General features: G+C 32.7%; 2 protein-coding genes across 6 annotated transcripts; both read right to left on the bottom strand.

Moving 5' to 3' along the window:
- Positions 225–5,778, bottom strand: LOC105166166 (probable protein phosphatase 2C 55). 4 transcript variants are annotated; one of them, XM_011085412.2, is made up of 6 exons: positions 5,425–5,778; positions 3,380–4,292; positions 2,006–2,330; positions 1,630–1,779; positions 1,113–1,403; positions 225–637 (listed from the first exon to the last, which is right to left on the bottom strand). In XM_011085412.2, exons 2-6 carry the CDS (start codon positions 4,135–4,137, stop codon positions 608–610), a joined length of 1,554 nt encoding a protein of 517 aa, XP_011083714.1. In that variant the 5' UTR covers positions 4,138–4,292; positions 5,425–5,778; the 3' UTR covers positions 225–607. The 4 variants fall into 4 exon arrangements, with proteins under 4 accessions (XP_011083714.1, XP_011083717.1, XP_011083715.1 ...); XM_011085415.2 differs by having other exon boundaries at positions 2,006–2,327; XM_011085413.2 differs by having other exon boundaries at positions 3,380–4,145.
- Positions 13,778–17,096, bottom strand: LOC105166165 (protein indeterminate-domain 2-like). Of its 2 annotated transcripts, none has more exons than XM_011085411.2 (4): positions 16,285–17,096; positions 15,778–16,174; positions 15,484–15,692; positions 13,778–14,896 (listed from the first exon to the last, which is right to left on the bottom strand). In XM_011085411.2, the coding sequence occupies exons 1-4, from the start codon at positions 16,448–16,450 to the stop codon at positions 14,022–14,024; spliced, it is 1,647 nt and encodes a 548-aa protein (XP_011083713.1). In that variant the 5' UTR covers positions 16,451–17,096; the 3' UTR covers positions 13,778–14,021. The 2 variants fall into 2 exon arrangements, with proteins under 2 accessions (XP_011083713.1, XP_020551047.1); XM_020695388.1 differs by having other exon boundaries at positions 13,778–14,893; positions 16,285–17,094.

Here is a 20,425-nt window from a genome sequence, read left to right as displayed (position 1 = left end):
AACATGAAAATTCACTCACAAACTACAATTTGTAAATAGGCTATACCAAATTTTTGTGTTAATGATATCGCTGAATTAGATTATTTTTATTCATTTATTTATTTATTTATTGATTTATATATTTTATTCTTATTTATAATATATTAAAATATAAATAATTATTTATGATATAAATGCAAGAACGACGTGTCATAACGACTAATATTTTACCAAATCAGAACACATACCAAAAATCCATATACATATGTTCAGGACATAATCCGTAAGCCCCTCTCTTACATGGCATGAAAATGGAGCATTCAAATGCAAAATGAATAATGTCAATACGACAAAATATGGCCTATCTATGTATTGCGGAACGCCAGTAGCCAAAACCGTGGAATAACTCACACCTTTTCCTTTACTATTTTCTATACACAGCCGTTTGCAACTATCCGTTTGTAGGCAAAACCACTACACCGTCCAAAAACAATTACATATATATACAACAGATGTGAAATCTTGGGGAGTCTACTCTTTGCAAACTGCAAGCATGAAGCTCGGTATCATCGATTCGAAGCACTTGACTGATGGAAATGACAGAACCATGACATTACAAACCGTTTCTCTAGTTAGAGCTGTTGGCTGAAAGGTTTTCCTGCAATAAGCATAACAAAAACAAAAGGTCAACCTATATAGAAACGATTCACGTTCTAACATGTTGCACGCTACATCAATCAATGTTAAGAATGAGTAATAATTTCCAACTAAAATGCATGAGGCTTGGATATGGAAGATAGCTTCCAGCCCTGCCACAAACAAACAATAAAGAAATCTAGACCACATAGGTCACAGAGGCTGTTCTTGCTTCCCGTTCATTTTTTCCTTTTCTTCAAAAGAAGACAAAGTGCAAGGAGCTTGACAGATTTGACTAGAGGTAGATTAAAAATTAAAGGAAAAGATGGACCTAAGAAGACAAGTGAAGCAGAGCAGACATGTAGATACACTCAGGACAGTTGCATGAATGCAGGATCAAGCGGAAATCCTCTGTGAGTGTGGCCAGTGTGAGTGAGCATGTGTGTGTGTGTGGAGAGAGAGAGAGAGAGAGAGAGAGAGAGAGAAAGAGTCCATACATTGTGATCACTGGCAATATAAGAAACTACTACAGTGATGTCATCAAGTTTTCCACCATAATAACGGAACCCAGCTTCTTGTGCTGCGGTAGAGAAAGGAGTCTGCCTGTTCTTGTCCTGAGCTCGCTGCCGTGCCAGTGCTGCTATCTTCTGTGCTGTCACCTGAGGCGCGAAACCAGCTCTCACAGCATGAACCACAACTGCAGTAATGTCACTGTTATACAAATTGTCAAAAAGCCCATCGGTCCCAGCAATTATAACATCTCCTTGAGCGACAGGAATGGTGAACACCTGAAACACACAGAGTCCTTTAGTTTCGATGAAATGTATGCAAAGTAAAATCATCACGAGAGACAATTTGAAGAAGATGAGCCAATGTGCATAATGGAAGCACTTTAGTTTCACCCGTGACAAAAGGGAGAAAGTGATACAAGTAAAATGCTTGTCATTTCTGTACCAAAGACCTTGCACTACAGTTGGCAGAAAGCAAGTACAAAGGAACAAGGAACTAGACAACCTCTCCAGAACTAGGCAAATCTCCAGCATTACCGCCCTCCAGCTGATAAGTAAAATTGAAATCATGCTGCTGAACAGGGGATCTGAAAACTGTACATCCATCTCTAACAACCATAAACCCGCTATCCCCTAAGTTAATGGCATGCAGACCCTACACAAGAAGGAAGAACGTTTCATAGAACAATGCACAACCGGAAGTAATAAGCTAATTCAACTGTGTAAAATACTATTAGTATGAGAAAACACAAACCTATTTTAGCTGAAAATAGTAGAGTCTAGAGACATAATTTCTTCGGGGTTGAGCAAATTTTAATGAAAAATCCAATTTTCTTGATCAGCATGTTTATCCATTCAAATGTATCTTGACAATAGCCTACCTGATCTGTGAGAGCAATTATACAAGCAGTCGATGAGCCCTTCGCTTTGGTACTAGTATATGCTTTCTCTAGGACTCTGGTCGGGTTAATAGAACCCTTTGGTTCTTCTTGAATGGCATTAACCGAATTGGACATGAGCTCTCGGGCATACTTCCCAGCATCAACACCAACATCAGCCCATCCACCAACACCATCCGCTACACCAATAGCATGCTCACCTGTACAAATAAAATGAGCATCCTCTCCGCCAGTTTCTTCTTTGTCAGGATGCGGCAGGTAACAGGATCCTGAATTTAGTTTCAGAGGTCTATCAGCTGGGATACTCCTGCCACCAACCATAAGTTAAATTCAGGAGAGATGCCATAATGATTTATAATAATTAAAGAAGTCTCCAAAAATCTCTTATTCAGGACAACCCCACATGACTGACTTTGATTTGGGGTTTGACAAGGATTGCAAAGTTCAACTGATTGGAAACTCGTCACTAATAATTTCCTGATAGAAGGAAGCAGATTTAGCAAGTCTCAGAGATGCCAAAGGAATGCGGAGGACAAGAGGAATGCTCCACCTTGAACACTCAGCAATATACAAATTGATCTCAAACTGAGGACAGAATAAGAAATTTATCAGATATACATATAACCCAGAGAAAGTCCAACAATTATCAAGTAGAAGACTGATTGGAAGCTTTTGATCAGATAATTCCTAAACAAATACTTGACTAATAAAAGGTTGAATTAGCTGGAGAGATGAATTCATCACCATGAACTTCCATATAACTGCTACAAGTATTAAATCTATATTCCAAAAGAACTCTGGTTCTTTGACAATCCAGACAAATCTCAGTTTTAACTTTTCAAAACATAAATTTATGTTGCATCAGCAAATCAACCTGATCATAATCAAGATGCCAGGCAATATGATGTGCTGTTAGAAATACTCTTGAAATAACAAGTTGGAAGCTATTCAACACATGAATGTGGGAAAAAATGTTGCAGATATCTGATGTGCTATTGTGTATGCAGCTACAAACACAACAGGGAAGAAAAGGTGGACAACTTTATGTGATTTTTATGAAGCCACAAGATTCAGGTAGAGACTGTGTATGTAGGTTAAAAGAAAAGGAACTCAGAAATTTTGTATGAAGATCCAATCTGGCGTGCATGAGGCAGGGAAGGAGATGATGACAAAAGATTTACCATGGATCTGAAAGAAGCAATCATGCAAATCCAAGAGGTATAAATGGGCATCAACAATTTAAAGGACAAGCAATATTTTATCCAGTGATGGGCTTTTAGGAAATATGTTCGATACCAAATATTTATAATTAAGTTGCATCCTAATAAAAAAAAATGAAAAATTAAAGGAACATACAGCTGAGGTGAATGTGCAGAACTCGAAAGCTGATCCTCCCTCACAGAGTTATCAAAGGACACATCACAAGCAGTGCCAGCAGAGGAGCATGCAGATGATAAGATATGGAGACACTCTGAACCAAATCCAAGAAATGGATTGGCATTGCCCTTTCTCTTTGCAACATTGTACATGAAATATCTGTAGACCAAGAAGTTATTAAGCTGTTCTTTATTTCTCCAGCTCGTGCTAAATTTTCTACAATCATCAAAGCTTCTGTAGCAAGAACTGAAAGAATGATATGCTGCGACACCAAGTGGAGCAGGCCTAGATGTCCGCAGATTGATAGGGTAGTCAGTAAGAGCTGATCTAGATCCACAGACAGCCATAAGAGACTTATCAGAATTAATGCCCAAGCCTTGGCTTGGCTCTGATAGCAGAAGATCAATGTGATACCCACAAAGTTGAAATGATGGCCCTGATACAGAAGGTATAGACATTGCACGAGAAAATGCTCCAGCAACTGAAAATTTCTTTTTTCGATTGGCTATATGATTTGCTTGAGCAGCAACGACAGTCCCAGGGCGAACAAATACTTGCAAGTCAGTAAACGGCCCCGAGGGTAAAGAATGAATATTCCTACAGTGGCCAAGCAACACCTTCCCTTGGCCGATGAGAACATCTATCTGATCTTCGATTCCACCTCCTTTCCCAGACACCGATCTCCAGACTCCTTCGCGGATTGCACTATGAAGTCTTGATAGATAATTGGACGGCATTTCCCTGGCTTGAGTGAGATAAATCAACAACCTTTTTGTTAGAGAGGGTACAGCCACAGGTACCACAAGTAAGAGAAGATCTCATCACTCGAGGTGCATTGTGCAAATAAATATGCTCTTCCACTCCAATATATGCTTATGAGTGACCAAGAGATCTGGCAAATTAAAGCACAGACAGTGCAGAGGTGCGTGAGCATCCATAGTTTGCATTTTACACTGGTGACACATTATAGCAGTACAAAGTGAAAATTTCAAATCAGTTGCTAAAGTTTGTAAATTGAAGGTGTCATATTCATTCTATATCATCAGCCATTGATTTGCACCATGAAATCAATAATATAGAGTGGTAAAATACAAGTACAGCTTACTCTATCTGCACAAGGTGGCTAGATAAACAGATATTTTCTGTTTCATGAAAGTACCTGTGAAATTGACAACTCTATTTTTGGCATAAGTTCAGCCATCCGAGATTATTACTTACTGCTTTCACTGTCTTAAACATACAAAATAATGTTGAAAAGTGCATCATACCAGACATAAATAATTCAAGAGGAAAGCCCAGTGAGATTAATTCTTTGACAGGGCAAAACTAGATTTACATCATAAAAAAATTATACTGAAGATCTAATCGTATGCTTGACCTTAAGAGGATTAGCTACCACTGGTTTTCTGTTTGAAAATTCAATGAAAGAATATAAAAAATCAATTGCTTTTCCAACACAACATGGCCATGAAAAACAAAGTAGTGAAAGAAAATAAAGAGAAAGACACAGTTCAGATAAACCAACTAGTAATAACTAATCTTAGTATACATAGTTTCCAATTCTTAAGAAAACAAAACTAAACAGAAAACAATAGGTAACTAGAATTGATGTTTCCTGTCATTACCTGCAAGCTACGGTTAGCGCAGATCTTGGTGAAGAAATAATATCTCCCAAGATCAGCACTAACATGCTATATAATACTAATGCAACACTACGGTCTCAATCCAGAGCAAATCTGGCTAGAATAACTCAAAAAAGAACTTTATAAAGTCAAACTCGTGATACTATGTCCAACTCACATTCCATCATAATTTAACACATCATCGCCGCTACAAAATCTCACTCCCACTAAAAGCCAACCGCCGACCTATATACATATCTTCAGCTATGCGAAATCACTGAAGAAAAGTCAGAGACCGTAAGTAAACCACAAACGAAAGGACAACCGCCACAAGCTTCACTACCAAACGCCGGTACGACCAATCAATCAGCCAAAACACACAAAAGGGAATCAAAATCGCACCTTCACATTATCAACGAACTGGAGAGCAATTCAAAGATAGCCCAACCATCCGCCAACAACACAAATTACTTCACCAAATGCCGCAACACTTTCAGCCTTGGCGTTTAAAACTCGTCGAATCGGATACACAAATACTCAGCGCCTTCCGCTCTCTCCAAGAGGTAGCTGTCGAGGTGGCTGAAACGGTAAATCCAGAAGCTTCCTGTGGAAGAAAATGGATTGGGGGAATACTCTCCACTCAGCCAATAATCCACTGCCACCAGCAACCCTAATCAGCTTCCGCAAAGAGTCATTTGGGGATTGGATTCTGGATAGTTTTTTTTCTTTTTTTTATTTATTTGCCTTTGTCAAGAGATAGATACTCACTTCCGACGTATTTCATGCCCCGCCACATACAAGAATGACTACTTTACCCTCCTCCTCATTTTTCAATTTAATGCAACCCATATTTCAATAATTTATGATTTATTACATCGTTCAATACATTAATAATTCAAATCTCCATCCAACCCTTTGTATATTTTTGAAGGAAAGATAATTATTATCATTAAATTTTGATATTGTGTATAATGGAGACAAACTATAGAACTACATTTTGTCGAATTCATTGTCTCATTGTTGACATTTATGCTTTGTCTTGTTCAACTATTTTTATTATTACTTTTATATATATATATAAACATCTTTATCTCTTTTGAATTTCTGTTATGTGAGATTAATTACCATGACTTAGTGTATTTAAAAAATTATAAATATTATTCTGAAATTAATAATCGTCTAACAAGTATTCTCTCGTGATGGTCTATTGTAGGTAAAGATATATAATTTTTTTTTTCCAGATCTTGAGAGTGCATAATAGCACATTTTAGAAAAATAAAAATATTAATTTCTCACTCTCTTGATGCACACTTTTGGAGAAGCGACTTATTCTAAAAGCCCATTCTTGAAACATGCAATATTCTTTTAGGAATAGTTGCATTTATATTTATTCCTATTTCTTGAATAGTTACAGACATATTCATAATAAATTTCAATATCATTTACATAAATCATCCATACAGCTTGAAAAATTATACTTGCACCTTTGAAAAATAACAACATCATCACACAAACGCGTTAATAGCAATTTACCCCCCCCCCACCCCCGTGATATTACAAATGAACAAATTACCCCTCCATGAAAAGAATAGCAATATACCTCCTTGTGTTTTTTTAAAATAAAGCAATTTACCTTCCTGTTTAAGAAGATAAATTGCATTATTTTAAAAAAAATATAAGGAGGTAAATTAATTTTTTTTTTTCATAAGAGAGTAATTTGCTATTCTGCATCACATGGGGGTTGCTTGCATTTTTTTCCCGCACAAACTATACCTCATTTTTCACTATCAGAAATAGTCTACAAATATGCAAAAATTATAAATAATTTATGTAAATAAATCATAGATTATGTAGCGTAGTGTAATTATCCCAATTCTTTTGAAACGACCTCTCGTAGTGTGAAGTCCATTTAGCGAGTTTCTAAAATTGGGCCACGAACGCTCAATCTAATTTCTTGGATCATCTCCAGATAGCCAGCCCAGACTCGGGCCCAAATTCTGAAGTTTATGGCCATTTAATTAATTTATAATAGTTATTAATTGTATATTGTATTAATTGATAAAATAAGTATTTAATTAAATTAATAAAGTTTTTAATAATTGATATGTTTAAGGTGTTCTTTTTTTAATTTTGATAGTGGCATGCTTTTTTTAATTTTTCTGTTACAAAATTAAGGTGTTTTTTTGAATAATTACTTAAATTTATAATTATTTTATCAAATAAATAATAATAAATTAAATCACATAAAAATTTATAATTACAAAAATAATATTAAGATTTGTACAACGAACTTAATAATATAATGACTAATAAGCTTACAATAGTAATTTAGATAATAACAAATTCATAAAGAACTTAAAATAAATTTTGAAAAAAAAAAAAAAAGAGTATTAATGAAAAAAGTACTAAGAATTTGAAAATGAAAAATAAAAGTGTAAAATTTTAAATATATAAAAAACCTTAGTAGAATAGTTAATTTGAAAGAATAGAATAAAAATTATATGTAATGTATTATTTTATTAAAAATAAAAAAAAAAACCCAGCAAACCCAGCCCACGACGAGGTGGTCCTCGACTATTGGATTTGGTTGGTTGGTGTCTCAAATATCAATACATAGGATCAACCCGTTCCCAAGTTAGTTTGGGTCAAACCAATCAACCTTTTTATTTGGATTTTGACACTGGGTTGGCCTGATCCAATCCGACCCACTGTGCATCTTAAAGCATATAATGTTTTGTGAAATTAGTAAATACTCAACATTTTCGCTTTATGTTTGAGCGCTTTATATTTGCATTTTGAATGCAGACACAATTTTTTTATTGTTTGATCCTTTTTTTAATCATATTTAGGATAAATTATAACGGGCACCTTGAAAATTTGATATAATTACAAATATCTCATTATTTTTTGAAAAATTATCAATTCTCACTTGATCAACGGTCGTCCAATAATTACTAGCTCAACCCATCGGTCCTTGTTAGAATTCTATCAAATTTTTTTTTTTTTTGTGGATCGATTAAAATGTCATTATGAATTATAAACTATTATATTTATTTTTAATTTTTAAACTCTTTGAATTGGTTATCTTTTTCTTTTAAATATATATAATTATATATGTATATATCTCCAACATATTCAATTAAAAATCAAAGTTCTGGCATGTGAAATTATGAACAGACTGTAAGATGATGGTTGATTTATTACATGAGTGGAATGATTTTTATTGCAGCAGATAGCAGCTGCTGACCAATGATGAGTACTTGTTATTTACACCAAAAACCTTTGTTTCTTCTTATTCTATATTAGGGGCTTTGCCAGTTGCCACATAAGGAAACACACACTATTCAATGTTGATTAATTATATGACTCTGCACCAATGATGTCTAAAGATGAGCCCATTTGAAAAAATTTGAGGTTATAAATTCGAGTTTTATTACGTGTTTTATTACTTTGTTTCGATTTATGGGAATTTAGTATAATTTATTTTTAGTTATATTAATGTATTAATCGAGTTGATATATTATTCAATTTTTTGAGATATTGTTATATTCATACACTTACCACTCTCTCTCGAAAAAAGTTGATATGAGCTCTAGACCTCTGTATTTTAAAAAATTACATATAGTACCTCTGATATTTTTCCATCCAACAAATAGATCCACATATTAGTCAAAATTTTTGAAATTTGCTGATATTAGAAGAAAAAAAAAATTGAATGAAAATTTATGTCTACCCCGAACTGATTTACTACTAACTTATTGAGGGTTAAATAAATCTTTTGATCAAACTAACCTTATAAGGGTGAAGATGTACTTTATCAAATGCATTAGCACGTGTAAAGATGTATAAGGGTGGTTGGACTAGAAAATATTTGTTTTACATGCAGTAAATTAATAATAAGTCAATTAGGAATGAATATAGACTTCCATTCAAACTTTTAGCAAATATTAATAAATTCAGTAAATTTTGACTAAACAAATAACTTATTTATTGGACGGAATCAAACATTAAGGATATTAAATATAATTTCTCAAATCACAAAAAATATATGTATAATTATACCAAAATTTCCAATAAGAATTATGCAACAATTGTTGCTTGCATATTATTGCAAAAACATATTTCTATAATATCGATCCGAGTCCAAATTTGTGAAGTCTTTTTACTCTAACTTATTTTGGATCAAGTCTGAATATCTTTCAATAAACTCCAAATAATCCCGCAAGACAGAACTCATGACAATAACAGGGAAAAATCCCGCTATTACAGCTCTTTGACCTTTAAGTAAGTGAGATTGTAGAAATTAAGCTTGTAACAAAAATTAGGGTAGAAAAGTCATACATGGAGGATGCCATACTATACGATTTCATGTGAACTATCTACATAGTTTTGATTGTACAGTCTTATTGAATCCGTACATACTCCAATTTAGGCTGAATCGGTATGACCCAAATTCTTTATACACGACTACAACTCTGTTGATGTATAACAGTTATAATTGGAAGTATTTTAATCATTTTAAAGTATCCAAATGTGGTTTTCACGTAAATTATATTACTATAAACTATTGATGACACATGTATAAAAATGACGCACTGATAATATATATAATTGCCAGTGTTGTATGTCAATTATAGATCCGAATTTCATAAATGTCAGTATATGTCTCCTTTTATCTTTATATACTTTCTAATATTTAATCATCAGTAATAATCGACATCGATATTTTCAAATATAACAACTAATGTAACAATAATATCTTATAACACATATATATAAAATTAAATAAAAAAGAAATACAATAATATCCATATATATCATATTATATTTGCAATAATTACATTTATACTCCTGTCCTATGCTTTATTTACACAAATTATTTTTATTTTTTGAAAAATTACATATACATCTTTAAAAAACGTCGATATCATTACAAATTATCCATACTTTATGGTCACGAGTGATTTTTATAATTAAGTAAAAAAACATGGATAATTTATATAAATAGAGCATAAATTTAGGGTGGAAATGTAATTATGTCATTATAATATCATGACAAGGAGTGAATAGTTGTCGGAAGAGAAAAACAATGTAAAAACTGTAGTATTATTGTCTATGGGGTGTCTGAAAAAGAAGATGGTGCATTAAATTGAGGACCCATAGCCAAAAGTGGTGTTAATTAAGTGCTGATTTGACAATTCGGCCCTCTCCTCATCATCTAAGTACTTGCATGTCCCCACTCTCTAGCTGTTCTTCTCTGTCCCTCTCCTGGTAAGGTACCCCACCCCTTAACACACCTGTTTTTTGTCAACAGATGCAATTTAATTTTGACCCCAAAATATTAAGACGTTTGTAATTTCATCTCATCTTAATAAAGAAAAATAAATAAATTATAATAGATATTTTTTAAATTTATTATAATCATAAATATTTTTTTATTATTTAAAAAATCATAAATGCTCGTCTAAAATTAATAATCATCTAATAAAGACCTCATTTATAACATTGTATTATAGGGGTATTTGATAGAGGACCGTTAATATAAGAAAATACTTATATTAATTTAAAATTACGTAATATATTAATTTTAGTGTTTTATTTTTAAGAATAATAAGACAATGATAAAAGAAAGGGTAAAAATACATTTTGCACCTGAACTATTTTTAATGTAATATTTACTCTCTTAAATTAATAAATGTAACACTTACTCCCTATAATTAATTTTTTTAGACAATATTGTCCTTATATTCTTAAATTAATAAATGTAACACTTACCCCCTATAATTAAATTTTTTTGACAATATTGCCCTTATATTATATATGTATATTTAATTCGGAGAATTTTTTAATAATTTTTTATTAATATAATCAGTGGATTAAATAGTTTGAATTTTATTATATTTTATAGACTCAAAGTTAAGTAATGAATGAGTACAATAATTACATAAAAAAAATTATGATAAGCTTTTATTAATTTTGGTTACAAAATTAAGTTATTAACTACTTATTCTTTTAGATAAAAATAAGTAATTACGTATCGAATTTTTGAATATATTTTCTTTAAAGATTATGATAGAATATATTTATTTATTTTTCTAAAAATATTGAACTTTTGATTAAGCATATATATTTTTTATTTCTTTTTAAAAAACATATATGAGTTGTTGGTGATATTATATTTTTTGTGTATCTACTGTATATATATATTAATTTTAAATTCTTTATTTATTAAAAAAGTTGATTAAAAATAAATTGATAATAATTTAAAATGCAAAATCCTAAAATATATTAGAAATAATATAATTGTTAAGGCATGAGGGCATCTTTGTCCAACTGAAGGGGTAAGTGATATATTTATTAATTTAAAGGGTAAATGATATATCAAAAATAATTCAGTTGGGCAAAGTGTATTTTACCCTAAAAGAAACAACATTTTTCACCTCTTCAATTACTATATGAAATCTTATATTATAATAAATACACAAAAGTAGAATCGAATAGAAAAAAAAAATTGGGGGCAAATTGGAATATGGAATTGTTAGCTTTGGCTCAAAATATAATGGAATAAATTACATCGACATCCCCAAATTAAGTCTAATTACACAAATATTACATATTTTTTACAAAATTATAAATACAACCCCTAAGAAAATGCCAATGCAATTCATTTCGGTGAGTGTTTCTATATACTTTTGCCTCTAAAAGGGTGTCGATATAAGTTACAGTTATAATATTAGGAGGTGTACTTTGCAATTTTGCAAGTAGCAGGGTGTTTGCATAATTACACCTAATTTTATGGGAGTGTCATGTAATTTATCCAATACAATACTAATTTATGTTGTAAATATCAATTTCAAGAATCTTTGTCAAACTTGTTATAATACTAAGATAAATTACAAAAAGCTTTCTTGAAATTTGACATAATTATAAATAATTTTTAATTTTAATGGTCGTCCAACAACTGACTCAAAATCCATTAAATTTTCATTCATTCCTTCTTCTTTTTTTTTTTTTTTTTTTGTGAAAAACTGACTAAAATGTTGTCATGAATTTCTTCAAACTTTGTCTTGTTCGATTACCTTACAATTTTTATTTTAAAAAAAGAAATACAGCAAAGCAAAACTGACGATTCTATTCAAAAATTACATAATTTCATCATTTATTAAAGGATATTGATAACAAAATTATGTTCATAGCTATGTCAAATTTTATGATAGTTGGTTATAATTTTGGGTAAATTACAACGTCCGACAAACACCCCGTCGTGACAACCCATTGTATGAAGATATTTGTTAGACAATGTTAATCATAATAAGATATTTATAATATTTCAAATAATAAAAAAATATTTTTATAATTATAATAAATATTAAAAAAGCTCGTTATAATTTATCCGACGAATCTTCCCAACACTAATGGCGCAAAAACAGAAGAGGTTGGGGCAATGAATGAGGGAATGTGTAAGTTTGTCCAAATGGAGAAAGGGAAAATACATATGGCATTGCCAATAAAAGACCAATTTATCTGCCTCAAAAACAGAAATTTGCAGCCCATTTGCTTTTTACCCTAAATAGACATCATTTTACCATAAACTATCTTACCGTACCGCTGTTGGGTCGTCATTATTACGGTTGCCACTTCATCATCTGTCCAAATTCTTGGTAGGCTGTTTATAATAATATATAATATGAGTATTTTTAATTTGCGATTTATGTTTTTAAATATTATATTAACCAATTAAAATAATTACACTCACATTCATTAGATATTAAAAATAATATATGATTTTCGAAAATCATAAAAAGTCTATATGAATAGCGTTTTGAAAAAATTACTTGTAAAATAAATTTAAATTATAAAAACTGTTTTGACCCTTTATATTAAAAAATACAACTTTTTACTTATTATTTTACTTATTGCCTGTCACTAATAATTATTTTGACTAAATATCATTTTTTAAAAAAATAATGTATTCAATTTAATAATGCTCCCACTAAATTATATAATTATTTATTCATATGCAATAATTGAACTTGCATTGTTGCCAAAAAAAAATCTTTTTATTAATTAATCAAATAATAACATTGTTGCCAAAAAAAATCTTTTTATTAATTAATCAAATAATAACATGTGAAAGAAATAATATACTTAGATGAGATAGCAAATAAAATATTATTTAAAATATAAAATATGTAAAATTATAAATTTAATTACTGTTAAAATTATTCAAGTTATTTAAAAACTCAGACATCTACTTTAAATATGAAATTCTACAAAAAAAATTTAAAACATTGGAATCGTAAGCTTTCTTTTCATTTTTTTTGAAGATAAAAATTATTGCAATACATCACATGAACTCATTCACAAGTGGAAAGGACGTTCTGATGGTTTTGTAAGATGTTCAAAAGTATTTAATATTCTTTTTAACAAATTAACTCTTTCTCAAATTAATTACAAACTCGTTACCACTAACATATTATAAAACCACATTATTTTATTTTATTCAATAAAAATTAAAATAAGATTGGACTAACATCTTTTACATTTAAAAAGAATCTTCATAAGATATATAAACTTGTAATGTTATAAATGAGCTCACCAAAACATCAACTTATAAGAAATGATTTTAAATTCACAATCTCATAATTAATTATGAAAACAAAATTATAGTTAAATTCATCTCATTTTTAAAATAAATGAAAAAATTAATCCAATTTGTTGCTCATATTGAGGCAGACAGGACAGGACAGGACACTGTTTGAAAATTGGATTTTCACTTCAAGTAATCTGTTGAGGTATAATACACTTGAAGCGCAGTTGCATTTTTACATACTAACTGTGAAGTAAAAAAGCATACAGTAAAATCAAAGAGACTTCTTATACACAACTCCCCAACTCAAATTCAAAGTGGGGAAGAGTGACTTCACCTGTGAAATCTGAGCATCAATTCCGGTAGCAGCACACCCGGAAACCGAGATGACGTCGACTTAAGTGACCAACTATAGCATGGAAGGCTTTCGCTCGGGCGAGTCGTTCCATGTCTCTCCGGCCGGTCTCACACCGGGGAACGAAGCAGTTGTTGCCATGTTGAGACGACCACCAATTGAGCTCAAGAAGGCAGAGAAACCCCCCGGTGAGGCTTCACCTGCTCCCATTCCTAGCCCGAGAAAATCGAGGGTCGCGGGCTTGTTGCCGAATAGAGTTGATGGGGTCATCATCAGTTCATTCAAACTTGAAGATCCGCTAGATGGAAGCCCGAGGCCGAGCCCGGATGCGAGCGAGTTGTTTTCAAGCTTCACACTGCTGCTCCAATGTGTTGGGGTGGTTGACGAGGTAGAAGCCATGGTTGAAGTATTCTCTTGTGGGTCGGATGGAGACGGCAGAGCCAACCCGAGGCCACGGAGGAATGAAGGATTGGATGATGTTGCACCCATCTGAGCCGCTTTCTGCAGCAATGCGGTTGCGGATAGTGCTGGCTGCGGCCTCGACACATAGTGCGGTTGAGGACTTTGAGACGTGGCTGAGAATAGAGGCGATGGGCTGTGGAAAGGTGAAGACAATGAGAGTGACATTGGGTCAACGGCGGGCTGGTGTGATCCAGCCATTGCACAGAGTATGCTGGAGTAAGATGCTGGTTCCTGTGATGATTGACCAAGTCCCGAAGCTGATGAGCTGAATGTATGGGCAAAAACTGTCCCGTTGCCGGGGACATTGCTGCCGGAGGTGGAACAGCTGCTGGTGGTGACTGTGGCTGTGGCCGTGGCTATAGCTGGAGTAGTAGTGGTGATGGTGGTGGCAATGGAACTTGTTAAAGCTGCTGGTCCTGGTGGTGGTGGTGGAAAGTTGGCAGAGTGATTTTCCGGCAATTCTGCTGCTGACAGAAAAAGAAAACACGGAGGAGAAAAGATCACATGATCAAGAGAAAAAGATTCCTTTTTGAAAAGAAAATCCCTTTAAATTCTGAATCCCAATATGCAACAACTTGAACTCAAAAAGAAAGCTTTCGAGTAAAAGGCCCATGCAATCATACACTCCTTTCTCTCTGAAATCAATCTCCTTTTAATCACACTTCGATCTTTGAGCTACATTATGCAACAGTAAAGATATATAAAACCCCCCACACCAAAAACACACACACAAATAACCAAAACAGACCAGCTCAATGTGTGCATAAGTAATCAACTAATCATAAAAAAAAGGATAAAAACATGGTCCTAATCATGCAACATTAGTAAATTGTGGATCCCACCACTTTATGACTCTCTGATGAACAAACGATTTTTGATCCTGGGATGAACAAAATCAAGAAAAACCCCATTCAAGACATATGTAAAATCCTAGTTCTAAGACATACATATGTACGATAAAAATGTAACCAAATGAGAGCATCATTGTCGTCAAAGTACTTCTGAATAAAGAACACTACTAAGCACAGTAGTATAAAGATTCTTATTAATTTACCAGAACTTCGAATGGACAAAACCGGAGACAACACACCGGTCGACGGAGTAAGCGGCGGCGGCGGCGGACTGGAAGCCGCAGGTGGCGGAGGCTCAACCAACTTAACCTTCATATCTCCGCCTGAAGTCGGCAGCACCGAAGGCTGAGACCTCGCACTCTCCTGAGCCAACGCATCGCAGAACGCTCTATGCGTTATAAAACTATCCCTCCTACACGAGATGGAAACGCTGTAAATTGCGCTGTTGTCTGCCATCATTTTATGCAAAAAAGAGTTAAAAAGTTGAAGAAATTCACCTGGAAAACAAAGTCCCACAATCACAACGATACTCGCGAGTTCCGCAAGTTTTCATGTGGGCTTTCCAGTCGGACTGAACTGCGTATTTCTTGGAGCACCGCTCGCACTTATACTTCTTCTCGCCATGTTTCCGGCAGAAATGTTTCTTGATTCCGGTGAGATCACCGAGGGCTCTCGAGGGATCATGATGAACGCAAGTGGGCTCCGGGCAGACATAAACCCGCTTTCTTATATCTTTACTGGTTCTCTGCCGGAGTTTCCACGGCAGGTTGTGGCCCCGCCGGTGAAGCTGTAGGTTCTGGTCCCGTTGGAAGCCTTTGTTGCAGATCTCACATACAAATCTGTTTGTAGCGAGTAATGTTTTGGGTGATAACGCAATCACTTCTGCGTCCGGATCTATAAAACACATGAAAAATTAGTTAAAAATTTCAGATATAAAATCATAAACCCTTGTGCTCAACTTTTCATCCGGGTTTTTTCCCAAGTGAAATGAACTTTTCTTTTACCAGGCATTCCGGGAAGACTTCGTTTTTTCTTGGTGGGCTGCAGGATTGTTTCTGCTGATTGATCAGCTTTTATTTGATTATCAACTGTGAGAATATGGGCTTCTCCAGAAGCCGGCGACACTGATAACGGTGAGGAATTCTCAATTTCCACCATGGTTTCTTGCATGCTCAAGACTTTATAACTTCAACTCAAAATCAATGCAGCAAAAAAGCTGAAGCTATTCCCATAACTACATCAAATACCATAAAACTTCAACTCAGCTGAAAAAGACGGACCATTCTACCAACAACTCTTTTGTAAGAAAGCAAAGAAGTTTGAGCCCAGAAGCTAAAAAGCTAAAATATACATATATATATAATATAAATATCTCGGAAATCGTCTCTCTTCCTCAAAAAGAAGGATGATTTCGTAGCAAAATCTAACAAAAACTTAAAGTCCCTCGAAAATCCCAAAGAAAAATAAACAAACTCCTCTCTCGAACGAAACAAAAAAAGGGAACGCCGGTTCAACTCAGCAGCAGCGACCAACTCCGGTGAAGCTCCCCATGTTCATCAAACACGACGGCTGCTTCAAACACTGATTTCTTGCTTTCTACTACTACTAACAAGAGAAATTAATTTGTCTGTACTAGTATTCCCGTTTGTTGGTATCTAGCTAGAGAGAGAAAACAACAAAAAGAGAGATTTGAACTGAATTGTTTATTGGTAATAGTAGTAGGAGTCATCACTGATTAAACAAAGCTTGTTTACTATGGTGAAATCAAAGTAGCGGCGGGTAGGTAACCATGGTTGGAATTGGGGCTTTCTGTAACTGTGGTTAAAGGCCATGGGAGACAGGCTTACAGCTTCTTCTTCGCGGTGAAGATACCACTAGCTTCAATCCGGCCGTCCACGTGGAGCGATCTGCATACCTGTGACACTTGTCGGAGCAACTCGCTACGTCTCTTGCATTGCTTTGTCGTTTATTGGACCTCTTGGGAGTTGGGAATTTTGAACCCCAGCCGGTTTTCTGCAAAGACAATTGTGCCCTCCCTCCATTTTGTTTATTACTTCCAAATAAAGGGCAAAAACTATCATTTTTCTTTAAATTCTTAATTTAAATTGATAAGATTTGAAATTATCTTTTCTTAATTCATCACCATAAATTCATATAAAGACAAAATATATTGATTGAAGTCCGTTTTTTTATCTATTTAATATTTTCTATTTTAGCAATGTAAGGGTCAAATGGTCCTTTTATATACAAATAGAAAAATTGACTATGAAATTCTCTTTTTTTTTAAAGGAGAAATCAAAGTTAGTTCTCAAAATTCCTCAAAAATTCAATTCCCAATATATTTTTTGCAATAATAAAGTGTCACTCTTGAACCACCTAATTATTATAATAATAAAATTGAATTACTGATATAATTTATAAGGTAAATTATATCGATATTTTGTAAAATTAAGTTAAGTTAAATAAACACTTCATGTTTTTCACAAGTTACGAAAACACCCCATAAGAAAAATTAGTGTAATATTTTTATGAAATGAAAAATACAATTAAAAATTACAGAAATAATATTGTAATCTGATGTAGGATATTTTTTTTTCAAATCAAACCAATTCAATTATAATTTCTTATTTATTTGTTGACCAAAAGAAGAAAAAGAAAGGGAGCGCGTGTTGGTGGCTGGGGAAATTTTCTGGAATTTTCATGTGGGTATGTCTGCAAAACAACAATTCCGAAAATACCAAGAATGCCCCTGGTCGTGTGAAGAGATAAGGACAAGAAGGGATGACGAGACGAAACGGTGTCGGTTAGGACGTTGGAAAACAGCTGGGGGGGTCAAATGGTCAAAACCCTAATCAATAGAGAAATTGGGGGTGGGATAAGCACAAATCTGGTAAGAAGAGTTTGGTACCAAACGTGCTACTGTTTTGGCTGTTTGCTTACACTACTCGTTGACTACTAACGCACACGCACGTGTCTCTGTGTGCTGCATGCCCTTCTTCATTAGATGAACGTTATTGTTGCATATTATTTTTTAATAAAAAAATAAATACAATAATAATATCAATATTACTTCGTACATAGGAAGTAGACAAAAGAAAAAGCACCAAAAGTGTAATTTTTTTTTTTACATTTATAAACGACTGTTTTTTATTCGAGAATTTTATATAGTATAATTACAGAATTTTGACTTTATATATATATATATATTATATTATATTTACCCTGTTACAAGTACAAAAATAATTATAAGAGAATATTGAATGAACTCGAAAATTATATAATTCTTTTTATTGATGTCAGTATTTTTTATTCAAACTCGCAATTAGGTGTTAATAAAGAACTTTCGGATGGGATGGTGTAATCTTAAATTTTTTGGGGGAAAAGTGTATAATTAACCTTTTTTTAAAACAATATATATATTTAATTATTTATTTAATATATTTAAATCAAATATTATATTAATGTATTAATAATTCAGATCAACTAATATTTTTAAATGAGATAAAAAAGAATAGTAATTATTATTACAAAAGTAAAGAGACACTCATAATTATTGGACTCAAATTCACAATTTTCAAATTATGTAGCATGAATTTTAGGAATCAAATAAGATGTGATGATCCGATTGGCACTAGTTAGTGAGCTTTGGATCTTTAACTCTAAATATTATTCTACTTTTTTTTATTTTATGTAATATACACACAAGTGACACCCCATCTATGTAAAAGTTATGTATATATATATATGTATTGTGTGTAAATATATGAATGAAGAAAGAGAACACGAAGTGTTCGATCGACTCTGTGATTGAACAGATCAAATATGCGTTTTGAGTGGAAATAAAAAAGTGAACAAAAAGGAGAAGATGAAGAAGTTGAAATTAGAGTACTCAAAAAAATAATTTGATATTTATAATTCTACGAATGAGCTCCAGAAGTTGATAAAAAACTATTAGTAACTATAGGTTGAAACCAACTTAATTTAAATGATTTAAAAATAAAAATTATAAATCAAAAATACTTTTTCAACTGAGTTTTAGCAATAAATTGATAAGCACTTTTTGTCAACTTGTTTTTGTGTGTTTAATCAACATTCGATTGGAGTATCTTTATTGGAACGTTAGGAATTAATTATAGTTACCATTTCCTGTTTAAACAAAAAAGTTAAGCTGAATTATAACCTTGTTTGATGAGATTTGACGTAATTATAAATACTCTGATATTGTTTAAAAAATTACAAATACCTCCTCAAATGAGAATAATTATGTGCCCTTATGGTTAGGTAAACATTACTACTTTACCATTGCTGAATTTATTTCTTTAGTAAAACAATACTGAAAAAACGAAAAAAAAAATTTGAGCTTGTGTAAATTAAATATTCTATAAGGCGTATTGGTGCATAAAAATATTTTAGAAAATTCTAAAAGAACATAATTCATAATCTAAAAAGACAGTTTGGTCAGTTTATCATAAAAATTGGATGACAACCCATGCAGAGATTAACAGAATGGGTTCGTTGTTAGGATTAAAATCAAAAGAGTATTTGTAATTTTTTCAAATGACAATAAGATATTTATAATTATATCAAATTTCAAATAAGTGGTCGTGATTCACCCACAAAATTATACCATGTATAAATTACCAAAATATCTTTACGCATCACCCCAATATGCATTTGCAACCTCGGAATGTTCTTGACATGGGCTCTCAATTTCCAAACAACCAAGAACATCATAATGCCTCCCAAACTTTATAAAAATACTAAAATAAGATCTAACATCTTATATTTCAATTCAAATTTGATCAGTCAAGACCTCATAATTTTTAACTCGGACCGTAGAATACATAACAAGACTAATCACTCTTAATATAACTAATAAAATCATTCAAGACACCGTCAACGAGGAGATTGGAACTCAAGACCGCCAAAGTCGTCAATCAAACGTTATTACAACAGCACAAACACATAATTATTAGTGCATTGATGCACATGTGCAAGACCCATAAAAACAAATCCAGGAAAAAAGGGGATGTCTAGTTGCAAAGCATACAGCTGTAAGGGGAAAGCATTGAGCAGCTAAACGTCAATAAAGAGAATAATTAGTGAAAGTCTTGGCAGCAATCATCACCAGTTTTATTATCTTTT

Source organism: Sesamum indicum, linkage group LG7, assembly GCF_000512975.1.
Source record: "Sesamum indicum cultivar Zhongzhi No. 13 linkage group LG7, S_indicum_v1.0, whole genome shotgun sequence".
Taxonomy (NCBI): domain Eukaryota; kingdom Viridiplantae; phylum Streptophyta; class Magnoliopsida; order Lamiales; family Pedaliaceae; genus Sesamum; species Sesamum indicum.
This window is presented reverse-complemented; position numbering and strand designations above follow the sequence as displayed.